Source organism: Plectropomus leopardus, chromosome 17 (assembly GCF_008729295.1).
Source record: "Plectropomus leopardus isolate mb chromosome 17, YSFRI_Pleo_2.0, whole genome shotgun sequence".
Lineage (NCBI taxonomy): Eukaryota > Metazoa > Chordata > Actinopteri > Perciformes > Serranidae > Plectropomus > Plectropomus leopardus.
The window spans coordinates 30,838,400-30,860,899 of record NC_056479.1 but is presented as its reverse complement, the minus strand read 5'-3'; the positions used below and the strand labels follow the sequence as shown (position 1 = coordinate 30,860,899).

The 22,500-nt window shown below is 39.8% G+C and overlaps 1 protein-coding gene across 1 annotated transcript in view; it reads left to right on the top strand.

Moving 5' to 3' along the window:
- caskin1 (CASK interacting protein 1) overlaps positions 1–22,500 on the top strand; it is a 96,696-nt gene that overhangs the window by 63,287 nt on the left and 10,909 nt on the right. Inside the window, exons 9-17 of the mRNA XM_042505228.1 lie at positions 4,016–4,111; positions 4,245–4,375; positions 8,253–8,361; positions 8,992–9,100; positions 10,000–10,094; positions 12,460–12,577; positions 14,877–15,122; positions 19,649–19,753; positions 20,668–20,786. Of these exons, the coding sequence (XP_042361162.1) occupies positions 4,016–4,111; positions 4,245–4,375; positions 8,253–8,361; positions 8,992–9,100; positions 10,000–10,094; positions 12,460–12,577; positions 14,877–15,122; positions 19,649–19,753; positions 20,668–20,786 (1,128 nt within the window). The remainder of the gene's footprint in view (positions 1–4,015; positions 4,112–4,244; positions 4,376–8,252; positions 8,362–8,991; positions 9,101–9,999; positions 10,095–12,459; positions 12,578–14,876; positions 15,123–19,648; positions 19,754–20,667; positions 20,787–22,500) is intronic.

The window sequence follows — 22,500 nt, the reverse complement described above, 5'->3', positions numbered from 1 at the left end:
ATATAAGACTCATCATCCTTCAGTGTTGAAACAGCAGAGTTAGCTGCCGCAGAGGCTGAGAGAAGTCATTGTTCTCAGTGACTGTTGGCGCCTTTAAAGCTTCAGCTTTGGTAGCTTTTATGAAAGTAATTTTGTGGCGTATTCGCTGAAAATGTCACTTTATTATGAAAGAAGTTAATGAGAAAGATCTATAAAAAAAATCACATCCTTCCTCCTCGGAAATGTTTCTGCAAATTCCTGTGAGATGGTACATCACTGACACATAAAACCTTCACCGGGCATTAGAAGTTATGAGCTGCTCAAAACATATTTTGCAAATTGGCCGTGTGGTGCGATATAATTAACCCTTGGAAACCTGGATCGCCATCAGTTCTCTTGTGCTGTGTTTTGATATCATTCACAAGCTGTAACACCTTTGAAACCTGAGAAGATTGTTTTGATCTCTTTTCTTTGAGTTCTTTTGGCATAAAATATCCTGCAAAATGCAAGAAATTATTATAAAGTGACGGAAAACTGCCTGAAATTAACTTCTGTAACATCTGTAGAGAAAAAAGTCAAAATATATATTTAAAAAAATAGAGAAAATGTCCAGAAATTATATTAAAATAATGTTCTTTTATATTAAAAATTAGGTTATAGAAAAAAACAATATAATTTTTTCTATTTATCTTTTTTATTTTATTTTTGCACATTTTGTTCCTGATACTTTATTGTGCTTTTTTTGTTGTAACTCTTTGCTAACATCTTGCAAATATTAGGGGAAATTCTTGTTGCTCATTGTCTTATTTCCATGTTCTTGTTTTTTTTAAAGAAGTTTCTCAGTTTTCAAAGGGTTAAGGCCCAAAAATTCGGTTTTTGAGAGGTCACGCCCCTCACAAGTCTGATTGACCTGAAATTTCCGGCACTGGTGCAGCTCTGTTTTCTCTACGAAAAACACAAGAAAACCATCAAATAATGTTGAATCATACGTGTGAAATGATTTGTTCCATAGAGGTCCATAGAGGGCGCCACCACTTTCAAACAATAGTTTTGGCCTTTGACGTTCAAACTGTGGATGTTTTAAACTCGGCCGTTAAACCTTGTGACCGTGTTGCTAAAGAAGAGCGTGAATGAATCATCCTAAAAACCTGCTGGTTATTTTTGATGCAGGTATTTTAAACTGTCAGAGGTCGTTTCCTGTTCTTCCTCTGAGTGCATTGCTCCATGAAATATTCAAAATGCCCATATTCATGTCAAAAATGTAAAAAAACAAAAGAGACTATGAAAAACAAGTCAAGAATGAAAATGAAACAAAAAAATGTCCTCTCAGAGTTTTTCCTGCAGTGCTGCTGCAGACTCGCCAAAGCTTCAACAGTGAAATACAGCAGCCAGCATCGGCCGGAGGAGAGCGCCGCTCAGCATCCGCCGAAGAGCGCTGCTGCTGTTTGATTAAATGAGCATGATTTATACCGGCTAACAAACCGGGCTGAGGCTCTAATCCGCGGCCGCTCCCGGCGCGCACAGAGAAATCAATGAAAAATGACAAAAACTGAAAGAGACCACAGATTAAAACATGAATCATCAAACATCCGGCGAGGCACAGACGAGACTTTGGAGACGCTCGCGATATCAACAAGTTCGGCCAGACCGTTTTTATCGGGGGGGACCAGGGAATCTAATTTGCCGCGTTCTCCTAATTTGTTCCTTTTTTAGGTGCATTAGAAAGCACAATGAACTAATTCCTCTGCTGGGAATTTATCCCTCTTAGTCTTTCAGCGCTTTTGAGCCGAGCTTTTGCTTTCTCTTTGCGTCACACTGCTCCTCTGAAACAGAGCGGCGTCCTCATTCACTCCAAAACTGGCAAAACTTGCCTTTTCGCATCAGATTGTTATGTGATCAAATTTTTATTTCGTTTTTTTGCAGAGTGAAATAATAAATCATAAATACATAACCAATTCATACCTTTATGTACCCCGTATATTTTACACATTTTACAGGTATTCATTAACCCTTTATGTAACCCCTCCCCTCTCGGCTGTCTGATCGATGTGGTATAATTAAAATATAAATGAATAAAAAACAGAAATAAGTACAACATTTCTATGATGTGCAGAATAAATCTAGAAGACATCTAGAAGTTAAGTCATCCTGCAAAAAAAACTGAGAGCGACAGATCGTGCTAAATTTAGCCAAAAAAACAAACAGTTTTTATCATTTTAAACTGTAGACATCCACAGGAAGGTTTATTCCAGTGTCCTTGAAACGTGTTCATGGTAAGAAGAAGAAGTACTAATTATTGCAGACATATAAAAAAACAGATGTAATATTACTCCTTCATTGGTTTTTAATTTTTTGAAATCATCAGGTTTTGCATAACATTCGCTGGTGTGTTTTGTCACAGTCAGTGGTTTTTGTTTCATCTGCAGATATTTGTACTGTGTTGACTTCACGTTTTTTTATCTGTGTGGTACCTGGTCATGACTCATGACTGATCCTCGACACGCACGTACACGTATACTGTATGTATCCATACATATATATGTGTGTGTGTCTGTACATACATGTAGTATAAAGCAGAAACATCAATACATGTATGCGTATCACCCCCCCCCCCCCCCCACCACGGAGACTTAATAATATGAAGGAAATAAAAGCTGTTTGCAACAGATATAAAGTCAATCAAAGCAGCTCACTGCGTCGCTCTGTGACTCACTACCATATCGTGATTTTTTTGGCAAACTCGAGGTGATCTGAGGTGCATTTTTTACGTGACAGCAGGCTCACAAACCGCTGAGCTGAGCTCTGAATGATTGTTTAGAGGCACTTGTAGATGTTGTGTGCCGTACTGAGTTTGTCTGCTCAGCTGTGCTTCCCTGAGAACATCTGCATCTCTTGATTTTTAACACAGCGTGACATGTTTGCTCAGCATGGACGGATGTTTTGTGTGACGTGCGCTCACGTTTCGGGAGTTTTTCCTTGTGTGATGTGAGGGTCTGAGGGCAGAGGGGTGTCGCACACTGTAAAGCCCTCTGAGGCGAACCATGTTTGTGATAATGGCCTCTATAAATAAAACTGACTTGACTTAAAGCAATATTGTGATATGCGATATATATTGCAATATTTTTAAATAAACTAATTAACTACTAAAATAAAAGATATTGAATGAACTGCAAATACAATAATGTTAAATAAAGTACAATAAAGCTAAAGCAGCTACAGTCAAATAATAACGTTGAATACACTGCTGTTATAATAATATTTAATGAATAAGGTTATAAGAAAGTTAATAAAGTACTTTAATAATGCAATTTTAAAACGCGTTGTTATAATCAAATTAGGGCTTCAACAACGACTCAATAAAATCGATTACAGAGGATTATTAAATGTGTTGGCAATGAATCAAATTATCGATTCGTTGTGTCGCGCGATTATTATGTCACTCGCTGTGTCGCGGGACTGTTTACGTCACATGCAGACGGGAGAAGCCGGCGTTTTGAAGAAGCATGGCGGAAGAACGTTTTCATGCCAAAAAAGTTTAGAGCACTTCACGTTATACAAAACAAGGAAGTGGTTAGCTGCAAAACATGCAAAAGTGACGCGGCACGGGAGTACGACGGTTATGACGCAGCATCTAAAAAAAATAATGAACATGGTGCAAATGACTCGTGTATTTTAATCTTTCGTTTGTTTCTACATGTAGAAACATTTTTGGATCGGCATGTTTTTTGTTTATTTTATAACGTTTGATGGAAAAAGTGCTGATTTTTGCATTTTTTAAAAAAATGACACAATTTCAATAAATGTATTAATCATTGGCTAATTGATTTGGATAATCTTTTATCTGTACAGATTTTAGGGATATGAAGCATTTGAAGAAATGACATCAATCAATCAATCAATCAGTCAATGAGCAGAAATCTCGTTTTTTTTATTGCTGCTTTTAAAGGGTTAATATTTGCTCTTCTGCCCTCATGTGTCTTTGTGTGTGTCTTTGTGTGTGTCTTTGTGTGTGTCTTTGTGTGTCTTGTGTTTCCAGTCGGAGATGCTGCTGCAGCACCAGTCAAACCCGTGTATTGTAGACAACGCAGGGAAAACCCCTCTGGACCTGGCCTGCGAGTTCGGCAGAGTCGGGGTAAGAACTTTTAGTCTGCGTTTAAAAACAGCCGCAGCTGAGGACTGTCGACAGAAACCATCGAATGTGTTGTTCACGTTTTATTGTGTGTGTGTGTGTGTGTGTGTGTGTGTGTGTGTGTGTGTGTGTGTAGGTGGTCCAGTTGTTGTTGTCCAGTAACATGTGTGCTGCTTTGCTGGAGCCCAAAAAAGGAGACACCACCGACCCCAACGGGACGTCTCCTCTCCACCTGGCCGCCAAGAACGGACACATAGACATCATCAGGTACACACACACACACACACACACACACACACACACACACACACACACACACACACACACACACACACACACACTGAGTCCGTCCCCGAGGTTGTTGTCGCTCAGACGCATCATTTCTGATGAGTCACTGGGCTGAATGTCCCGCTGAGCTCGCTGAGTAAACAGATAAATAACACAACAGAGAACAACAAGACCCGATTAGGCGGAGCAAACACGGAGCGAGTATTTCTGTGACGTCTTTCAGCCCCGGTGATGTATAAATAGCCATGGATCTAAATATGTATGTATAGATATAGTTTTAAACATGAGAATATGCCTGAGAGGCTGTTCTTTATTCTTCAGAGGAGGTTTTTTTAAATCCTCCCCAAAGCTACAAATATCTTTCGTTGAGCCTCCCTGAGTGACTCGAGTTCATTCCTCACGATGTGTTAAAGGACCGTCGAAAATTTCAAATTCCAATGAAATTAAAAGTATAATTTTGGTGATTAATATTTTGGTGATCCTGCAGGTTTGGAAGGTATATTTTCTTTTGAAATCATCCAAACATTTAAAAGAAAAAACAATTGCCAAAAATCTAAGGAGAAAAAAGAAATCACCCAAAAATTTAATAGAAAAAAAATTATCAAAATAAAAAAAAAATAGAAAAAAGTTTCAAAGGAATAAAATTGCCAAGAATCTGAAAAAATGCCAAAAGGTTTTGAAGAAAAAAAATCACAGAATGTTTTTAAAAATCAGCAAAAATTTTAAAGCAAAAAAAAAAAATCGCCAAAATATCAGTGGTAAAATCAATACAAGATACAGACATTAAAGTTGTATGTCCCTCCCATACACTGAAATAAAAACCATTAGTCCCTCCGCAGTTCTCAGAGGATTATTTGACATGCCCCCCTTTTATGCACCACCTCCTCCTAAAAAAAAAAAAAAAAATGCGTAATATTTTTCCAACTGTAGTCAGTTAAGTATTTTTCTGTTTCTATTCAGCGCTGATTACTAAGAGGAGCGTGCCGCTCTACGAGTGACACACTCACATAAACACTCAGATGAACACACACATGAACACACACTCACATGAACACACACTCACATGAACACACACTCACATGAACACTCACATGAACACACACTCACATGAACACACACTCACATGAACACACACACACACGAACACACACTCACATAAACACTCAGATGAACACACACATGAACACTCACATGAACACACACATGAACACTCACATGAACACTCACATAAACACTCACATGAACACTCACATAAACACACACTCACATAAACACACACTCACATAAACACTCACATAAACACACACTCACATAAACACTCACATAAACACACACTCACATAAACACTCACATGAACACACACCTCACATAAACACTCACATAAACACACACACATAAACACTCACATGAACACACACACATGAAACACTCACATGAACACACACTCACATGAACACACACTCACATGAACACACACTCACATGAACACACACATGAACACACACTCACATGAACACACACATGAACACACACTCACATGAACACACACACACACGAACACACACTCACATGAACACACACTCACATGAACACACACTCACATGAACACACACACACACGAACACACACACACACTCACATGAAACACACACTCACATGAACACACACTCACATGAACACACACTCACATGAACACACACATGAACACACACTCACATGAACACACACATGAACACACACTCACATGAACACACACACTCACATGAACACACACTCACATGAACACACACTCACATGAACACACACACACATGAACACACACTCACATGAACACACACACACACAAACACACACACACACATGAACACACACTCACATGAACACACACACTCACATGAACACACACACACACGAACACACACTCACATGAACACACACACACATGAACACACACACACACGAACACACACTCACATGAACACACACACACATGAACACACACACACACGACACGAACACACTCACATGAACACACACTCACATGAACACACACACACATGAACACACACTCACATGAACACACACTCACATGAACACACACTCGTGGTTATGGCTCCTCCCTCAGAGCGTCAGTCCTCTAAACACAGACAACAGTTAAAATGACGTCACTGATTCATCATATTTCATACCTGCAGTACGACCTTTAAGGTGTCTTAACTGCAGTATTTGGTGCAGTATTTGCAGTATTGCAGTTCTTCAGTATTCCTCCAGCTTTTGAATGCAGGGGATATTAATAATTAAATAATTAAAAAATTAAATAAAATAATTAATAATGTAGGTCATATTGTTTATTGATTATGTTCTGATTGTTATTCTCGCTTATGTTTATCTTGTTTATTGTTTTAGATTTGCACATTTTTACATCTTTATTTTGAACTCATGCTCATTTTATACACTGCAGCGTAGCATGAGGTACTCTGTCTCTGTCTCTGTCTCTGACTCTGTCTCTGTCTCTGTCTCTGTCTCTGTCTCTGTCTCTGTCTCTGACTCTGTCTCTGTCTCTGTCTCTGTCTCTGTCTCTGACTCTGTCTCTGACTCTGTCTCTGTCTCTGACTCTGTCTCTGTCTCTGACTCTGTCTCTGACTCTGTCTCTGTCTCTGTCTCTGTCTCTGACTCTGTCTCTGTCTCTGACTCTGTCTCTGTCTCTGACTCTGTCTCTGACTCTGTCTCTGTCTCTGTCTCTGTCTCTGTCTCTGACTCTGTCTCTGTCTCTGACTCTGTCTCTGTCTCTAACTCTGTCTCTGACTCTGTCTCTGTCTCTGTCTCTGACTCTGTCTCTGACTCTGTCTCTGTCTCTGTCTCTGTCTCTGACTCTGTCTCTGACTCTGTCTCTGTCTCTGTCTCTGTCTCTGTCTCTGACTCTGTCTCTGTCTCTGTCTCTGACTCTGTCTCTGACTCTGTCTCTGTCTCTCTGTCTCTGACTCTGTCTCTGTCTCTGTCTCTCTCTCTGTCTCTGACTCTGACTCTGTCTCTGTCTGTCTCTGTCTCTGTCTCTGACTCTGTCTCTGTCTCTCTGTCTCTGTCTCTCTCTCTGTCTCTGACTCTGACTCTGTCTCTCTGTCTCTGTCTCTCTGTCTCTGACTCTGTCTCTGTCTCTGTCTCTCTCTGTCTCTGTCTCTGACTCTGTCTCTGTCTCTGTCTCTGTCTCTGACTCTGACTCTGTCTCTGTCTCTGTCTCTGTCTCTGTCTCTGTCTCTGTCTCTGTCTCTGTCTCTCTGTCTCTGTCTCTGTCTCTGACTCTGTCTCTGTCTCTGTCTCTGTCTCTGTCTCTCTGTCTGTCTCTGTCTCTCTGTCTCTCTGTCTCTCTGTCTCTGACTCTGTCTCTCTCTCTCTCTCTCTGTCTGTCTGTCTCTGTCTCTGTCTCTGTCTCTGTCTCTCTGTCTCTCTCTCTCTCTCTGTCTCTGACTCTGTCTCTGTCTCTCTGTCTGTCTCTGACTCTGACTCTGTCTCTGTCTCTCTGTCTCTGTCTCTCTCTGTCTCTGTCTCTGTCTCTGTCTCTCTCTCTGTCTCTGACTCTGTCTCTGTCTCTCTGTCTCTCTCTGACTCTGTCTCTGTCTCTGTCTCTGTCTCTGTCTCTCTCTGTCTCTGTCTGTCTCTGTCTCTGTCTCTGTCTCTCTCTCTGTCTCTGACTCTGTCTCTGTCTCTCTGTCTCTGTCTCTGTCTCTCTCTGTCTGTCTCTGTCTCTGTCTCTGTCTCTGTCTTTGTCTCTCTCTCTGTCTCTGACTCTGTCTCTGTCTCTCTGTCTGTCTCTGTCTCTGACTCTGTCTCTGTCTCTCTGTCTGTCCTCTGTTGTCAGACTGTTGATCCAGGCAGGTATTGACATCAACAGGCAGACCAAAGCGGGGACGGCGCTGCATGAAGCGGCGCTGTGCGGGAAGACGGAGGCCGTGAGACTCCTGCTGGAGGTTTGTGGAAACGCTCCTTTATGATCACAGTTCAGCTGTCGGAGCGTCAGATGTTAAAAATGTCTTGTTGGAAAGAAAAAGGATTCTGAATTTAAACTGAATCTCGTAATCCGGTCTTGGTTCTGATCTGGATCAAGCCTTCAGGATGTGCTGTTTAAAAGTTTTGGGATAATCCTGATGAGGGCAAACTGTGGTTATAACATTAATTTATTTATTTATGTTTTACAATTGTTTTGTTTAACCATTAAAGTAATAAAGATAGAAGTTAATAAAGTAAAATAAAACATTTTGTCCCAATAAAAACCACCAGCTTTTTAAAAATTATTTATTTTTCTTATTCTCTTTATTTTTGTTTTCAAATCTTATTTATTCATTGATTTATTTATTAATGTTTATTCTTAATTAGATTTAATTTTTTTCCCTCTATGGCACCTCCTGACATCTGTACAATATTATAATTTTTAACCCTTTAATTATGACTTTACTCAGGTTACGATGACACAGCTCACAGTGGTTTTCCCCTCGCTCTGTTTTCTGAATCTTCTAATAGAAGCACAGTCTCTGTCTTTGCTTCATGAAACAAAAAATGAAATGAAAAACTCTGCGAATCTCTTCTTCTCTCTCCTGCAGAGCGGCATCAACGCCACCGTGAGAAACACCTACAGCCAGACGGCTCTCGACATCGTCTACCAGTTCACCGCCACGCAGGCCAGCCGAGAGATCAAGCAGCTGCTGAGAGGTAGGACGGAGGGACGGAGGGACGGAGGGACGGAGGGACGGAGAGAGGGAGGGACGGATGGAGGGAGAGATGGAGGGAGGGACGGAGGGACAGACAGAGGGAGGGACGGAGGGAGGTATGGATGGACAGAGAGACGGAGGGAGGGAGGGAGGGACAGAGAGACGGAGGGAGGGAGGGACGGATGGACAGAGGGACGGAGAGAGAGACGGAGGGAGGGAGGGAGGGACAGAAAGACGGAGGGAGGGAGGGAGGGACAGAGAGACGGAGGGAGGGAGGGACAGATGGACAGAGGGACGGAGGGGGGAGGGACAGAGAGACGGAGGGAGGGAGGGAGGGACAGAGAGACGGAGGGAGGGAGGGAGGGACAGAGAGACGGAGGGAGGGAGGGACAGATGGACAGAGGGACAGAGGGACAGGACGGAGGAGGGAGGGAGGGACAGAGAGACGGAGGGAGGGAGGGAGGGACAGAGAGACGGAGGGAGGGAGGGAGGGACAGAGAGACGGAGGGAGGGAGGGAGGGACAGAGAGACGGAGGGAGGGAGGGAGGGACAGAGAGACGGAGGGAGGGACGGATGGACAGAGGGACGGATGTATACCTTGCTTCTGTTGTTGTTTTCCATCATGATGTTCGATGATGTTGTGAAATTGTGCGCTGAACGCTGAATATATGAATGAGAACGTAAAGACGCCGTGAGGCGGCGGCGTGAAGCTGAGGAGTGTCGGAACAGCGTTCAGCTTTAAAGAGACGCTCAGTAACTGAAACTGTGTTATTGTGCGTCATGTAGACGCGTGGACACAATAACACGTTATTATCTGCAGCACACATAATGTGAATTATAATAATATAATAATGAATAATATTCACTTCTGTCATGTACGTTATGATTCGTGTGTCTCAGATGCGTCAGCGGCTCTTCAGGTTCGAGCTCTGAAGGATTACTGCAACAACTACGACCTGACGAGCCTCAACATCAAAGCAGGAGACGTCATAACGGTAACACACACACTCACATACACACACACACACACACACAGTATTTATTTCCATAGTTTCATAGTTTGAGGGAATCCTCGGGGCATACAGTGATTCAAAGCAACACAGAGATACTAATAGTGCTAATTTAAATTATATAATTATATAAAATGACAGTTATATAAAACATTTGCTCTTATTTATGACTTTTAAATGTGCTTTTATTTTTTTAATCAGTTTTTTATGCTATGCTTTTATTTTGTAGCACTTTGAGATTTTTCTGAAATGTAAATAAAATTATAATTATAAATAAAATGTATTATTATTATTATATAAAGAAGACTTACCTCACAGGAACACTGCTGTGCGTATTCAGCAGGCCGCCAGAGAGCATCGGCGTCAGCCTCCTGTTATTATTATATTTCTGCGGGACAAATTAACCCTGTGTTTTCTGCTGCTGCCTTCTCGAGCATTTCAGCCTTTGAAATGTGGACAAATATTTTATCTCTTTCAGAATAAGGAAATAAAGACAATCAGAACAAAAAGAAAAAATTGGTGATTAGGTGAAATTAGATTTAACAAAGAGAGAGCGGGAGAGAGAATCATTAGAGAATTATCAAATAACTGGGGAAAAATATAAAGAAAACAGTATTCATAATTATCATTATATTCTAAAAATCAGGTTACAGAATTACATTTTTATTATTATTATAATTGCTATAATTTATTATTATTTACATTTATTATCATTATTTTATTCTAGCACTTTTTGGGGTAATTTTCTGTTTTTGCTTTTTAAGTTTTTTGTAAAAATGCTTCAGGTAATTTTCTTTTTCTTTGATTTTGGGGGGTCATTTGTTGTGAAGAAAGAAATCGAGCACATTCACTCGGGTTTCAGCGCGTTCATTTACTGAATTGTATTCAACTCATTCTCTGTTAATATGTTACAACTGTTAAAAATAATATGATTTTATTTATTTGGCTTTTGGTGCTCAGATGTCAGATATGATAAGAGTCAGGAGAAGGAAGGATTTTGAAACGGTGGAGCGTCTCTGCTGCAGATGAATCGATGAGACGTTTGGATAAATTAACCTCATAAAGGCCGGCTGGTTTCCGCAGCGTCACCCTGAAAAACCTCCTGTTAGGAAGTTGCATCATCAGCCGGAGAATCCTCGTTTGGCGAGATTACCGATGAATATGCAACACTGAGTGTTTCCAGTTTCCCTCATTTACTACGAAAATGTTTTACAGAAAAATGTATTCGTTTGCTACATCGCAGTCCGCCCACCACTCGTGAATATTTATGAGCATTTATGCAGCCTCAGGGCTCTTATTACTGTAATCAGGAAGCAGAGCGGTGCGTGCTGTACACTGCTCCCTCAGGGGCTCTGAGTGCAGTTAAGTGTTTTTCAAACAGGGTTCATACTGACATGAAAAACCTGGAAAAGTTATGGAGTTTGGAAATAGCCATTTCCAGGCCTGGAATTCTCTTTGAATTTTTTGTTTCACAAACCTGTATATATATATGTGTATATATATATATATATATATATATATATATATATATATATATATATATAGATGGAAGGCATCTTTTAAACTTTTAAAGGAAAAAAAATGCCAAAAGTTGTTCTTTAAAAATTGCCCAAAATGTTATAGAAAAAATTTAAACACTTTTTCGTCAAAAATCTCCAAACATTTTTAAAGGTTTTCTTTTGTCAAAACCTTTTCTTTAAAAATTGCCTAATTTTTTTTAATTACATTTTTTGTCTTTGAAAATTGCCCAAATTTTTGAAATTTTTGTCTTTAAAAAACATAAAAATTAAAGAGAAAAAATGCCCAAACTTTTTTAAAGGAAACAAAAATCCTTTAAAAATCGGCAAAAAATGTTAAGAAAAGGCCAAAGTTTTTAAAGAAAAATTTACACGATAAACAACTTTTTAATTTTAAAATAAATAACATAAGTCACCCACCAGTGCTTAAAAAAAATTGTATTATTATTATTTATTATTTTTATTTGCCTCCTTCTTTTTGCACCTCCCCTTCCCCTGAAAAATACAGTCAGTCCCTTAAATATATTTAATTCAAATCCTGCTCTGAATTCATTATCTTTTTTGATAATGTATGTATTTTACAGAGCAGTTTTGTAGTAAAGAAAAAGAACGGATAAAGATTATTAATGGTTGTTTCAGAAGAATGATTGGTCTTTAGAATTTGCCTCAAAGTCCTGGAAAAGTCTTGGAAAAGTCCTGGAAATATATCGGTACAAATGTGTGTGAACCCTGTTTATTAACATTTTTTATTAAAGGCGAAAACATTGAAATAATGTTGAATTATTAATAAACCAGTTGAGGTGTGATGTGGTTTTAACGTGTCCTCCTGACAGGTTCTGGAGCAGCACCCTGACGGACGCTGGAAAGGCTGTATCCATGACAACCGGACAGGAAATGACCGAGTGGGCTACTTCCCTTCCACCATGGTGGAGGTCATCAGCAAGCGCACAGGTGTGTGTGTGCCCTCCTTCCTGTGTGTATGTGAGTGTGTTTGACCGAGCTGATAAAGTGTCATGGGAACATTTCGCACATTTTTCGGACTAAACGCAGAAAAAGAAGAAGAGGAGAGACATAAAGTGAATGAATGATGTTGGAGGAGGTCCCGTAACCTCACGTCTCATCGGTTAAAATCTCCAGTGAGAATCAAATCAGAGCGTTTGATCTCGTTCACACACGGGGAGAGTCTGCGAGGCGTGCAGCCGCTCAGTCCCGGCCGGCATCGCCGCACATTAATGTTTTAGCTTCACAATATTTTGAGCGCATGAAAGAAAAGTTTCAGAGTTCAGCCTGACGGTGAAGTGATGAGAAAACAGACACCGAAAACATCCGCACGTCTGTCGGACTGATCAGGTCCTTCAGGTCCTTCAGGTCTCCTTGTTGACTCGTAGGGTTACACGCTGATCGATATCAGCTCCGTATTTGTGGAAAATACGGTTATTGTTAATTATCAGAAGACTGACACCACTCTCATGTCTGCTCAGTGAATACAGGCGGGTTTCCATCAGAGCTCTGCTGAACTTCAGCGATATTTCAAGTGCAGCTTTATTTCTATCGCAGCCACCGCACTAGCCGCCATTATTTCCAATCCCCGGCCACGGAGGCGAGCCCCTTATACATGAGATCATTCCTCATGACCTCACAGCGTCATGTGACCTCACTGTGACCTCACTGTGACCTCACTGTGACCTCACAGCGTCATGTGACCTCACTGTGACCTCACTGTGACCTCACTGAACAGGGTTTCCACTGCAGTTTGGAAAAATTTGGCTTTTTTTGAATCACCTCGTGGGAGTGCAAAAACTTTTTTGCGATAAATGAGTTATTTCAAAACTGACTCAATTCGGCGTATTTTGTATTCGCAGTTTCACTTTGCACAATTTAACCCTTTGAAAACCGTGTAAATTGGCTTGATTTCTTTTACAGCATTGAAAGGCACCAATGAACAATAACAGGACAATGAACAATAACAATGAACAATAACACACACACACACACACACACACACACACACACACACACACACACACACACACACACTTGGGGCTTCAGCAGCTGTTTCAGCAGGATTCATTTGCTCAGCTGTTTTTCATCAGTCTCTAATTATTCTTCTTTTCCCACCAGTTCTCCTCAGTCTCTTCGTCTCTCTCTGCATCTCTTCTTTTCACTTCAACTGCATCATTATGTGAACATTATTATTATTATTCATTTATTTTTTCTTTATTCACCATTCAGGGCATACATATAGCCAAACACAGAGTAAATCAGTAAATGAAGTAATGATATTAGATTGGAAATTGAACAAAAGTAAGAAAGCAACAACAATAATGAGCATAAACATGTTTAAAAAAAAACAAGAAGAAAAACAAACAAAAGAAAATGAAAACAAGCAAATAACTAAACAACAAACAAACAGAGCGCCGATTGCTTGAGTTTAGTTACATTTGCAGTTTTGCAGGAAGGGGTTTTCTTATTGTTAACTCTTTCTGTTCAGGCGTCATTCTCCTCCTGCACTTTGGTCAAATCAAAGCTGAGTCTGCCACGGCTTTATTTCGTGCTCCGGTTCTCTCGTCAAGTGTCAGCCGATCACGATCTGCGGCCGCTGCGGCGAGGACTTAGCGATGTGGCGCCAGCTGTACCAACTGAGCTACTGGGCACCCCCAAATTCTTAATTTTGATAGAAATATTTTCATTTTTATTGTAAATCTTTATCAGTTCCAAATATCGGTTATCAGTCTCATTAAGTTCTCATAATCAATATCGGTAACGGCCCCGAAGCACCAAAATCGGCCGACTCCTAGTCAAATTGTTCAAGTCCGTGTGAAGTCACAGGTTTTTTTTTCGAGTCGGAAGTCATCAGATTCGTGATTCGAGTCCATGTCTCTGATAATTCATTATTTCTTATTCAAACACACTTAAAGATTAAAAAGAAGCTCATTTTCATCTCCTCTTCATCCATTCACCATTTTTCACAAATTTTCACCACTTTTCAGCATTTTTCACCACTTTCACCTCCGTACGTTTCACTTCTCATGTTTTTTTGTCGACTTTGTCCTCTAACATCAGCTGCGTCCTCCATTATCTTTGTTTGATTTTGTAACTTCAGCCTTTGTTTTTAATTTTTCTTTCCCCTCCTCTTCTTTCTTGCGTGTAATTCTCTGGTTTTTGTCGTTTGTTTGTTTCCGTGGCGGTGACTCACTGTTGGCTGGTTGTGTGTGTGTGTCGGTGTGTCGTCACGGTGGCTGTTATCCAGGTTTGGCCAGCACAGTCATTTGCACTCAACAGTTTCAAAAGATACCGCTGGTTCCTCCGGCGACGGTTGCCCCTGCCAACGCGGTAGTCAACGGCAACGACACCACGTTCCATCAGATCCATATCCTGCCTCCACCGCCTCCTCCTCCACCACATTCCCATCAGCCACTGCTTCCACTTTTCACTTCCTTTGGCTATAACAAGTCGCCCGTGACAACCCCACAGGGAGACACACCCACTGCCCCAGGTACACGCCCCCTTTTTCATTATTTCTATTATTATTATTCTAATTATTATTCTGATTATTATTATTAAAGCTTCAAGGGATGCTTTCCTCTGCCCGTAAATCAAAGCTCTGCTTCTCGTTGGTCATGTCAAATTTATAATTGGACTTTTACATTTTTTCCCAAGAAGGCATCCATTGAAGTTTTCTGTTATGAATCATTATTTATGTAATTTTATGTGTTGCTCATGTTGTATAACTTTTCTTTTTCTGTTGTTGCTGTTGTCATCTCCATAACTAAGAGCCAGAGTTAACCCTTTAGAGTCTAACGTCATAGAGACACTCGCTGTTGTTTCGTTAGTGTGTAAATGAGAGCTCTATAGTTAATGGACATATGCAATGAAATATGCAAAAGATAAATAAAGACTCATCAGCCCAAAACTTATCAAGTGTAAAGGGGCCGTTACAGCTGTGATCCTGAAGATTCTCAGACAATCGAACTCTATTTTTTGTATGAATCATGTTCTCCAATCACCACTTTACTTAGTGGTTGCCGTCATATGAAGTCATCGTAGTCGTTGTTACGCTGGATTTGGTTGGTATGTAAACTATAGTGTGCATGTCTGACAACATTACCTTTCGTAGTTTAAGGTTGACTGTATCTTTGGTGTTTTTGTACGTTGGCCGTCAAGGGCAAAAAATTAAAATTAATTAATTATTCAATTACACCCCCCCCCCCCCCCAAAAAAAAAACCCCACAAATGTAATGAACCAAAAATGTAAAATGCAGCTTTTAATCTAATAAAAGCCCACAAATGCAGGGAAAGTTCCCACAAATGTAATATCAGTCGCCCATGACAACATAATATGAAATGTCGTGCAAATGTCCAGAAAAGACATCTATGCTACGTCCAGAAAATGATGTATGTAGTATATGTCTTTTCTGGAGGTCATAAAGATGTCTTCATGGACATTGTACACACGTCTTTTCTGGACAGAAAAAAAACTCACATAGAAATGTTTTTTTTGCTCATGATTTATGAGTGCATTTACAATGTAAAACCTTAATTACAATATTTTTTTGTGTTGGTAACATAATTTGGCTCTGTATGGAAATGTTTTGGGCAGTTTTAGCGCGTTTGCACTCGTCGGCCACCGTATTTTAACATCCTACCAGTTGCATCTTTAAAAGCTGTGATATTAATATTATAATCGTCAGTGTCTCGTTAATGATTTCACAATGAGGCTCCTGATCTGCTCACATAGGAGCCGTTTGTGAATTTCTGCTGGTGAAAAAGAGGCGAGCTCACCATGTTACGGCAGACCTCTGTTCTCCTGAGTTGTGCTTCACTTTAATGTCTTCCCTTTTTTATTTTGTTTTGCACTTATTATTTTTCCTTCCTTTTGTTCTTTCCCCGTACATCACCACCGCCCCCGCCACCGCCACAACCCTGCTAGTTCCCTGAACACACACCAGTCATACACACCTCCTCCTGACCGGACTGTGTACATGTGTGTGTTTTTTTGTTCTGCCTGTTCTGTGTGTTATTGTCTGATCATTTGAACGCCACCTTTTAACCCACATTATACCCTAAATGTGTGTGTGAGTGTGTGTGGTAATGCTGAAAAGTGGGAATATTTCAGGAAAATTTAGAGCTTTTATAGCAAACGTTTGCCGGGTAAAAAAGTCTGTAAAAGGTTCTGATGTGCTGAAACAGAGTTGATGCTTCTGACAGTTAAGTTTGAGGTTTTTATTGGAGTTGCTGCTGTTTTTGACATTAATGGGTGATATTTTCTGTCTAAGAAATTGCAATTGGAAATAATTCATACTTCACAGATTTCTGAAGAGCTTTGCACATTCTCGGCTTCTTGAACACAAAATATTAAAAATACATGCTGGATTTATGTATTACATGCAAAGAAATCAAGTTATTAAATGTCAGGTTGTTAGAAAATGTCACCCAGGATGCTTTGCAGGTAAGATGCTCGCTGACTGTAAACTTTCTGCTCTGTGAATGGGAGCCTTCGCTGGGCAACATTTTGTTTCCTCCAGCAGAGTCGATTTCTTCTCATATTGTTTGTACAAAAACAAAAATTCTGTTAAATTTCTGCCAATGTGATGTAAAAAGATCTTTTTTTGTCATTATAATGAGAAACTTTCTCCAAAATAATGACTTTTATATCTAATTGTTTTTTCTTCCATTCATAAAACATTTTCTTAACATTGCTAAGAAGAAATTCTCCTTAAATTGAGTTTCTTATTATAATTTTAAAGAAATGACATTTCAAAACTAATGACTTAGACTTAACATGTTGAAATAATGAGGAACTAAACTGTCATTATTTCTAGAAAGTTTCTCATTATGTAGTGATGCTGAGTCATATTTAGAGATGCTGATTCAATATTTTTGAGAAAGTTCTCATCATGAAGATAAATCAGTGATTTTGTGAAAGTTATTGTTTTGAGATAGTCATTATTGTGAGATTCTAAGCCATTATTTTGGAGACTAAATCATTAATTTCAGATACTAACTCATTATGTAGATTTCTCATTATTTTGAAAGGCAATACCATTATTTTGGGAATATTAAGTCATTTCCTTGAGAAAGTTATTTTGAAAACATTTCTCATTGTTGAGATACAAAGTCATAATTTTGAGATACTAATAATTTTGACATGCTAACTAAATATTACTATTATATACTACCTCATTATTTTGATAGAGTAACAAATATTTTTTGATACACTCATTATTTTGATATAATAACTCATTATTTTTGGAAGGTTTCTTGGTAGTTTAAGATGTCATTTCTTTTGGATACTTGGTCGTTAATTTGAGAAAGTTTCTCGTAGAGGATATTTCCTTCCATCATATTGGCAGAAATGGACTCCCATATAATGCAGCACTGAAATCAAAATTAAAATATGATGCCTTTACTTGTAACTACATTCGGACGATGAGCCTTGAAGGCAGCTTGTTTCTGACTAAAGTCAAATTAAAGGTTGTTCAGAGTCTTTGAAAACAGACCGTTTCTTCTGACTTTGACTTGGAAGGATTCAAAATGGCCACAGGAAGTCGCTGCGGCGTTACGAAAAAGCAGACAGCTCTTTGAAATGTGTGTTTCTCCGTCGGTCACACATATAAACCATTTATACACCCTTATTAAGATGGTTATAATGGTTTATGACTCTCTCCAAATGCACTACAGCAGCCCCATTCTGACCAGGCTTACATATATAATCACACACGTACGGATGCATTATATATGTATGTGTATGTACATTATGGCATATATGTGTATATACACAGATATTCATGTTATGGATTTATTTATGTACTATGGGTATATAAATGTTTTCATATATCTATATATATATATGCTGTATTTATTTCTGTGTGTGTTTGTGTGTGAGCGTGTGTGTATGGATGAAAGTGTGTAAGAGTGAACCTTATTATCCTAAAAAACAAAAAAGCCCATCACCCTGCTCTCCTACTGGCCCCTCTGTCATTTTGATCTTTCTCACAAAAAAATGTACTTAAGCCCCACTTAGCTCTTATTTGGCTGAAAGCATCGTTACAGCAGCTGTAATCTGCACAAGTAATTAGTAGTCAGTCGTTTAGTCGTTTAGTTTTCGTAGTATTTTTGAGACGGTGTGATCACACAGAACATGCAGGACCTGTTAGTTTGACTCGATATGTGGAGTCATTCATCCCGAGTCTGAGCCGGGACGCCGAGTCGATGCTAACTGAGGTGATTTTCGCCTCACGTCCCGGTGACGGGAGTGTCGGCAGCTGGACTCAACCAACCATTTTGGAGACTTTTAGCTTCAACGGAGGATCAAAACTCAACATAACTGCTATAACTGTGTTAACATAATATCAAATATAACGTAGTGGTGTAAAAACTATGTGGCTGAATTAATAATTACCACTATAACTGTTCTGTTAGGACATGCTGATTTTATTTCCTTTATTCGTGTTTTATCATGGTTTGAAATTCAAGTTTAGGAAAACAAAGTATATAATTTTAAGCATTGAAGCTGCGCTGATCAATGAATCAGATAACTGCATGTAATGTCAGCGTGTCGTTTGAATATAAAGTTATGAAAGGGTTATAAAAGAGCTTTTTTAACCTCTTATTTCATGGTTTTGGTTTTACATCTTCCAGCTTTACCAAATAGCAACATTAGCAGCTAGTTGCTGAACGTAGTGACGCTTTACCTGAAAAAAGAAGAAAAAATATTTTTCTCATAAAATGGCGGTGATCAAAAGAGAGCAAAAAGGAGAGCGAATTTTGGACTTATATATTCACCATATGGACAGAAAAACAACTTCAAAATAATGCTAAAGTGTTGGTACGTTTCTAACACGTTAACCCCATCAACCAATAATCTGTCAGTTGTATCTTTAGTTATTCCGCTGCCCCAAAGTTGACAAAAACATCACATTTTGTTGCTTTAAATGCTAATCTTTGATAGCGAGAGGATCCGGGTGCTGCCAGGCCGGTTTAGGGTCGGTTAGCGGCTAACAGTGGTGTTCTGTGTTGAAGGTTGTCGCGGCTCAGAGGCAAGTCCTCACAGCTCCCCCACCACGTCCGGCGGGCCCCACGGAGGCTCCAACGAGGAGATCTGGGTGCTGCGCAAGCCCGTGGCAGGTAACTAAGCCGCGCTGCGCTCAGCCCACAACCCCCGACTCCGTAAACTCCGACCTCCGGGGGTCAAACAGTATCTGACGTCTGTTCACAAAAAAAAAGGCTTTTCTGCCAAATCGTGCCGACGAGCAGAACTCATCCATTTATTTACCGATTTACTCACTGAGCCGAAAACACCACGAAGGCTTTCAGATACTCTTTGACCTGCTCCTGACAGCCCCCCCCCCCCCCACCCACCCCCATGTCCTGCTGCTCCCTCCATCTGAAGCTTAGCACAACTCAGCGGCCGTGTGTGGGACCGCCGTCTGCATCGGTCCACAGTCTGTGTGTCTGTCCAGCTGGATGTTTGGAGACGTCTTCGTGTGAGAGAGAAGCAAAAGATTAGGAAGGAGAGAGCATGAGAGCGAGACAAGAGTGTGTGTGAAAGGCGTGTCCTGTTTACTCCGCTTCTGTGTTTGTCGCTCAGTCGTCCGTCACCCTGTCCGTCCGTCCATCCGTCCGTCCGTCCGTCTGTCCATCCGTCCGTCTGTCCTGTCCATCCGACCACATGCTGCCCAGTGCATTTCAAAGGAGAGTCGCACCTGTTACCACGATGCTTTGGATACCAGCTAAACCACTCAATGTGTGTGTGTGTGTGTGTGTGTGTGTGTGTGTGTGTGTGTGTGTGTGTGTGTGTGTGTGTGTGTGTGTGCGTGCGCGTGCGTGTGCGTGTGCACGGGGGTGGGTGTGTTTGTGTGTGCATCCATCTGTGTGTTGCATGTGTACATCTGTTTGCACCAAATCGATACATGTTGTTTGCATGCGTGTGAATGCATTTGTGTTTTTTGTTGGTACGTGTGTGTGTGTGTGTGTGTGTGTGTGTGTGTGTGTGTGTGTGTGTGTGTGTCTGTGTGTGTGTGTGTGTGTGTGTGTTACAGGTGGAGACCGCAGCAGTGTGGGGAGTTCTGGCAGTGTAACCAGTGTGAGGTCGTCCGGCAGCGGTCAGAGCGCCGGCAGTGCTGCACACATCCTCCATGCACAGGCTGAGGGGGTTAAGGTACGACACACACACACACACACACACACACACACACACACACACACACACACACACACACACCTGCACTGTGCCCCTCCCCCACAGCCTGGCATTTAACAAGGCAGGACGCAAAATGTCAATATAAAATTAAAACAAATTTTAAAAAGATTAAAGAAATTAAAAGGCAATAAAACCACAAAAAAGGAAGTAAGTAAAATAATTAAAAGATGAGATCTTATAAAAACAAGTCTATAAAAATTTGCCAGGTAAAAACAGGTTTTGCTGATATAATATTTCTAGAATATAGTCTTTTTTCCATCTCTAAAATCAAGTGAAAAGTTTTTTTTGTTGTTTGTTTGTTTTTTTGCCGATTTTTTTTGTCATTTGCCATTTTTTCAGTTTCATTTTTACTCTAAAATGACTAAAAAAATGATGTTTGTTATGTTATTTAACTTCTAATTATGTACGTCATGTTTAGAAATGAACTGTCGTGGAAGAAAACGTGAGTGTTTTTAATCCCGTTTTAGAACGTGGGGTCATGGTGCACTTCAGCCTCTTGAGCCCAAAATTATTACAACAACAAACACTTGAAAATGATCTTGATGCAACACTTTCTCGACCCACAAACACAGAGGAGAAAAAAAAAATTCAGATCAGATCTCACAAATGGATCTAGAGGTTTTTTGTTTTTGTGTTGTTTTTTTACTCACTTGCCTCTCAGGGCCTCCGTAGAAGAAAGACAAACTAAAGGAGAGACAAATGCAGACGCTTTCTCCAGAATCTGATGAGTCACTGGGTGATGAGACGGTGATAAAAGTGTTGTGCATCATATTTAATAGACTGCAGTCACTTTATCTGACAGTGCAGACTTGGAAAGTTTTACCTGGAGGCTCATCGCTCACTCCTACACTTTAACACACTCCGAGACACACAGACCAATATATATATATCAATCAATCAGTCAATCAGTCAAACTGTATTTGTATAGAACTTTTCATACAATAATAATGTAGCAGACGAACAGATAAATAAAAAAAGAATACGTGACCCCGCCAGCCCCCTAACCCACAGTCCATTCAAGCTCAGAAAAATGTCACACTGAGGAAACACTGGAGGAAGGGTTAAAAAATAAAGTGAAATAATTAAAGGTAACTCAGTAAAATACAATAAAATTAGATAATAAAACAGTAAAATATGAAAAAATTAGATAATAAAACACTACAAGATAAAACAGTAAAATAAGATAAAATTAGATAATTAAACACTAAAAGATAAAACAGTAAAATACGATAAAATTAGATAATAAAACAGTAAAATATGATAAAAATTAGATAATTTAACACTAAAAGATAAAACTGTAAAATGTGATAAAATTAGATAGTAACTCGTTTAATGATAATTCTGATACTAAAATAGAATAAGATAATATATAAATCAATAAAACAAACTGAGAGGATAAAAATCAAAAGCCAGACTATAAAGGCGGTTCTTGAGTTTGCTTGTAAAAATACGAGCGTTATCCGCTGCCCTCGGGTCGTTTATAACCACAGAGACATTGTACTGAGTGTGTTCTTAGTTTGAAGCTCTCTAAAGGTGGTTATTTACTAAAAAAGCTGCACGCCAGACATTTTCAGCAAACACGCTGTTTAAAACTGCAAGAGAGGCACTTTTTAAAGCCTCTGAAATATCCACACAGCAAAATTAAAACCCCGCTGACTGACGGGTAGCGTCT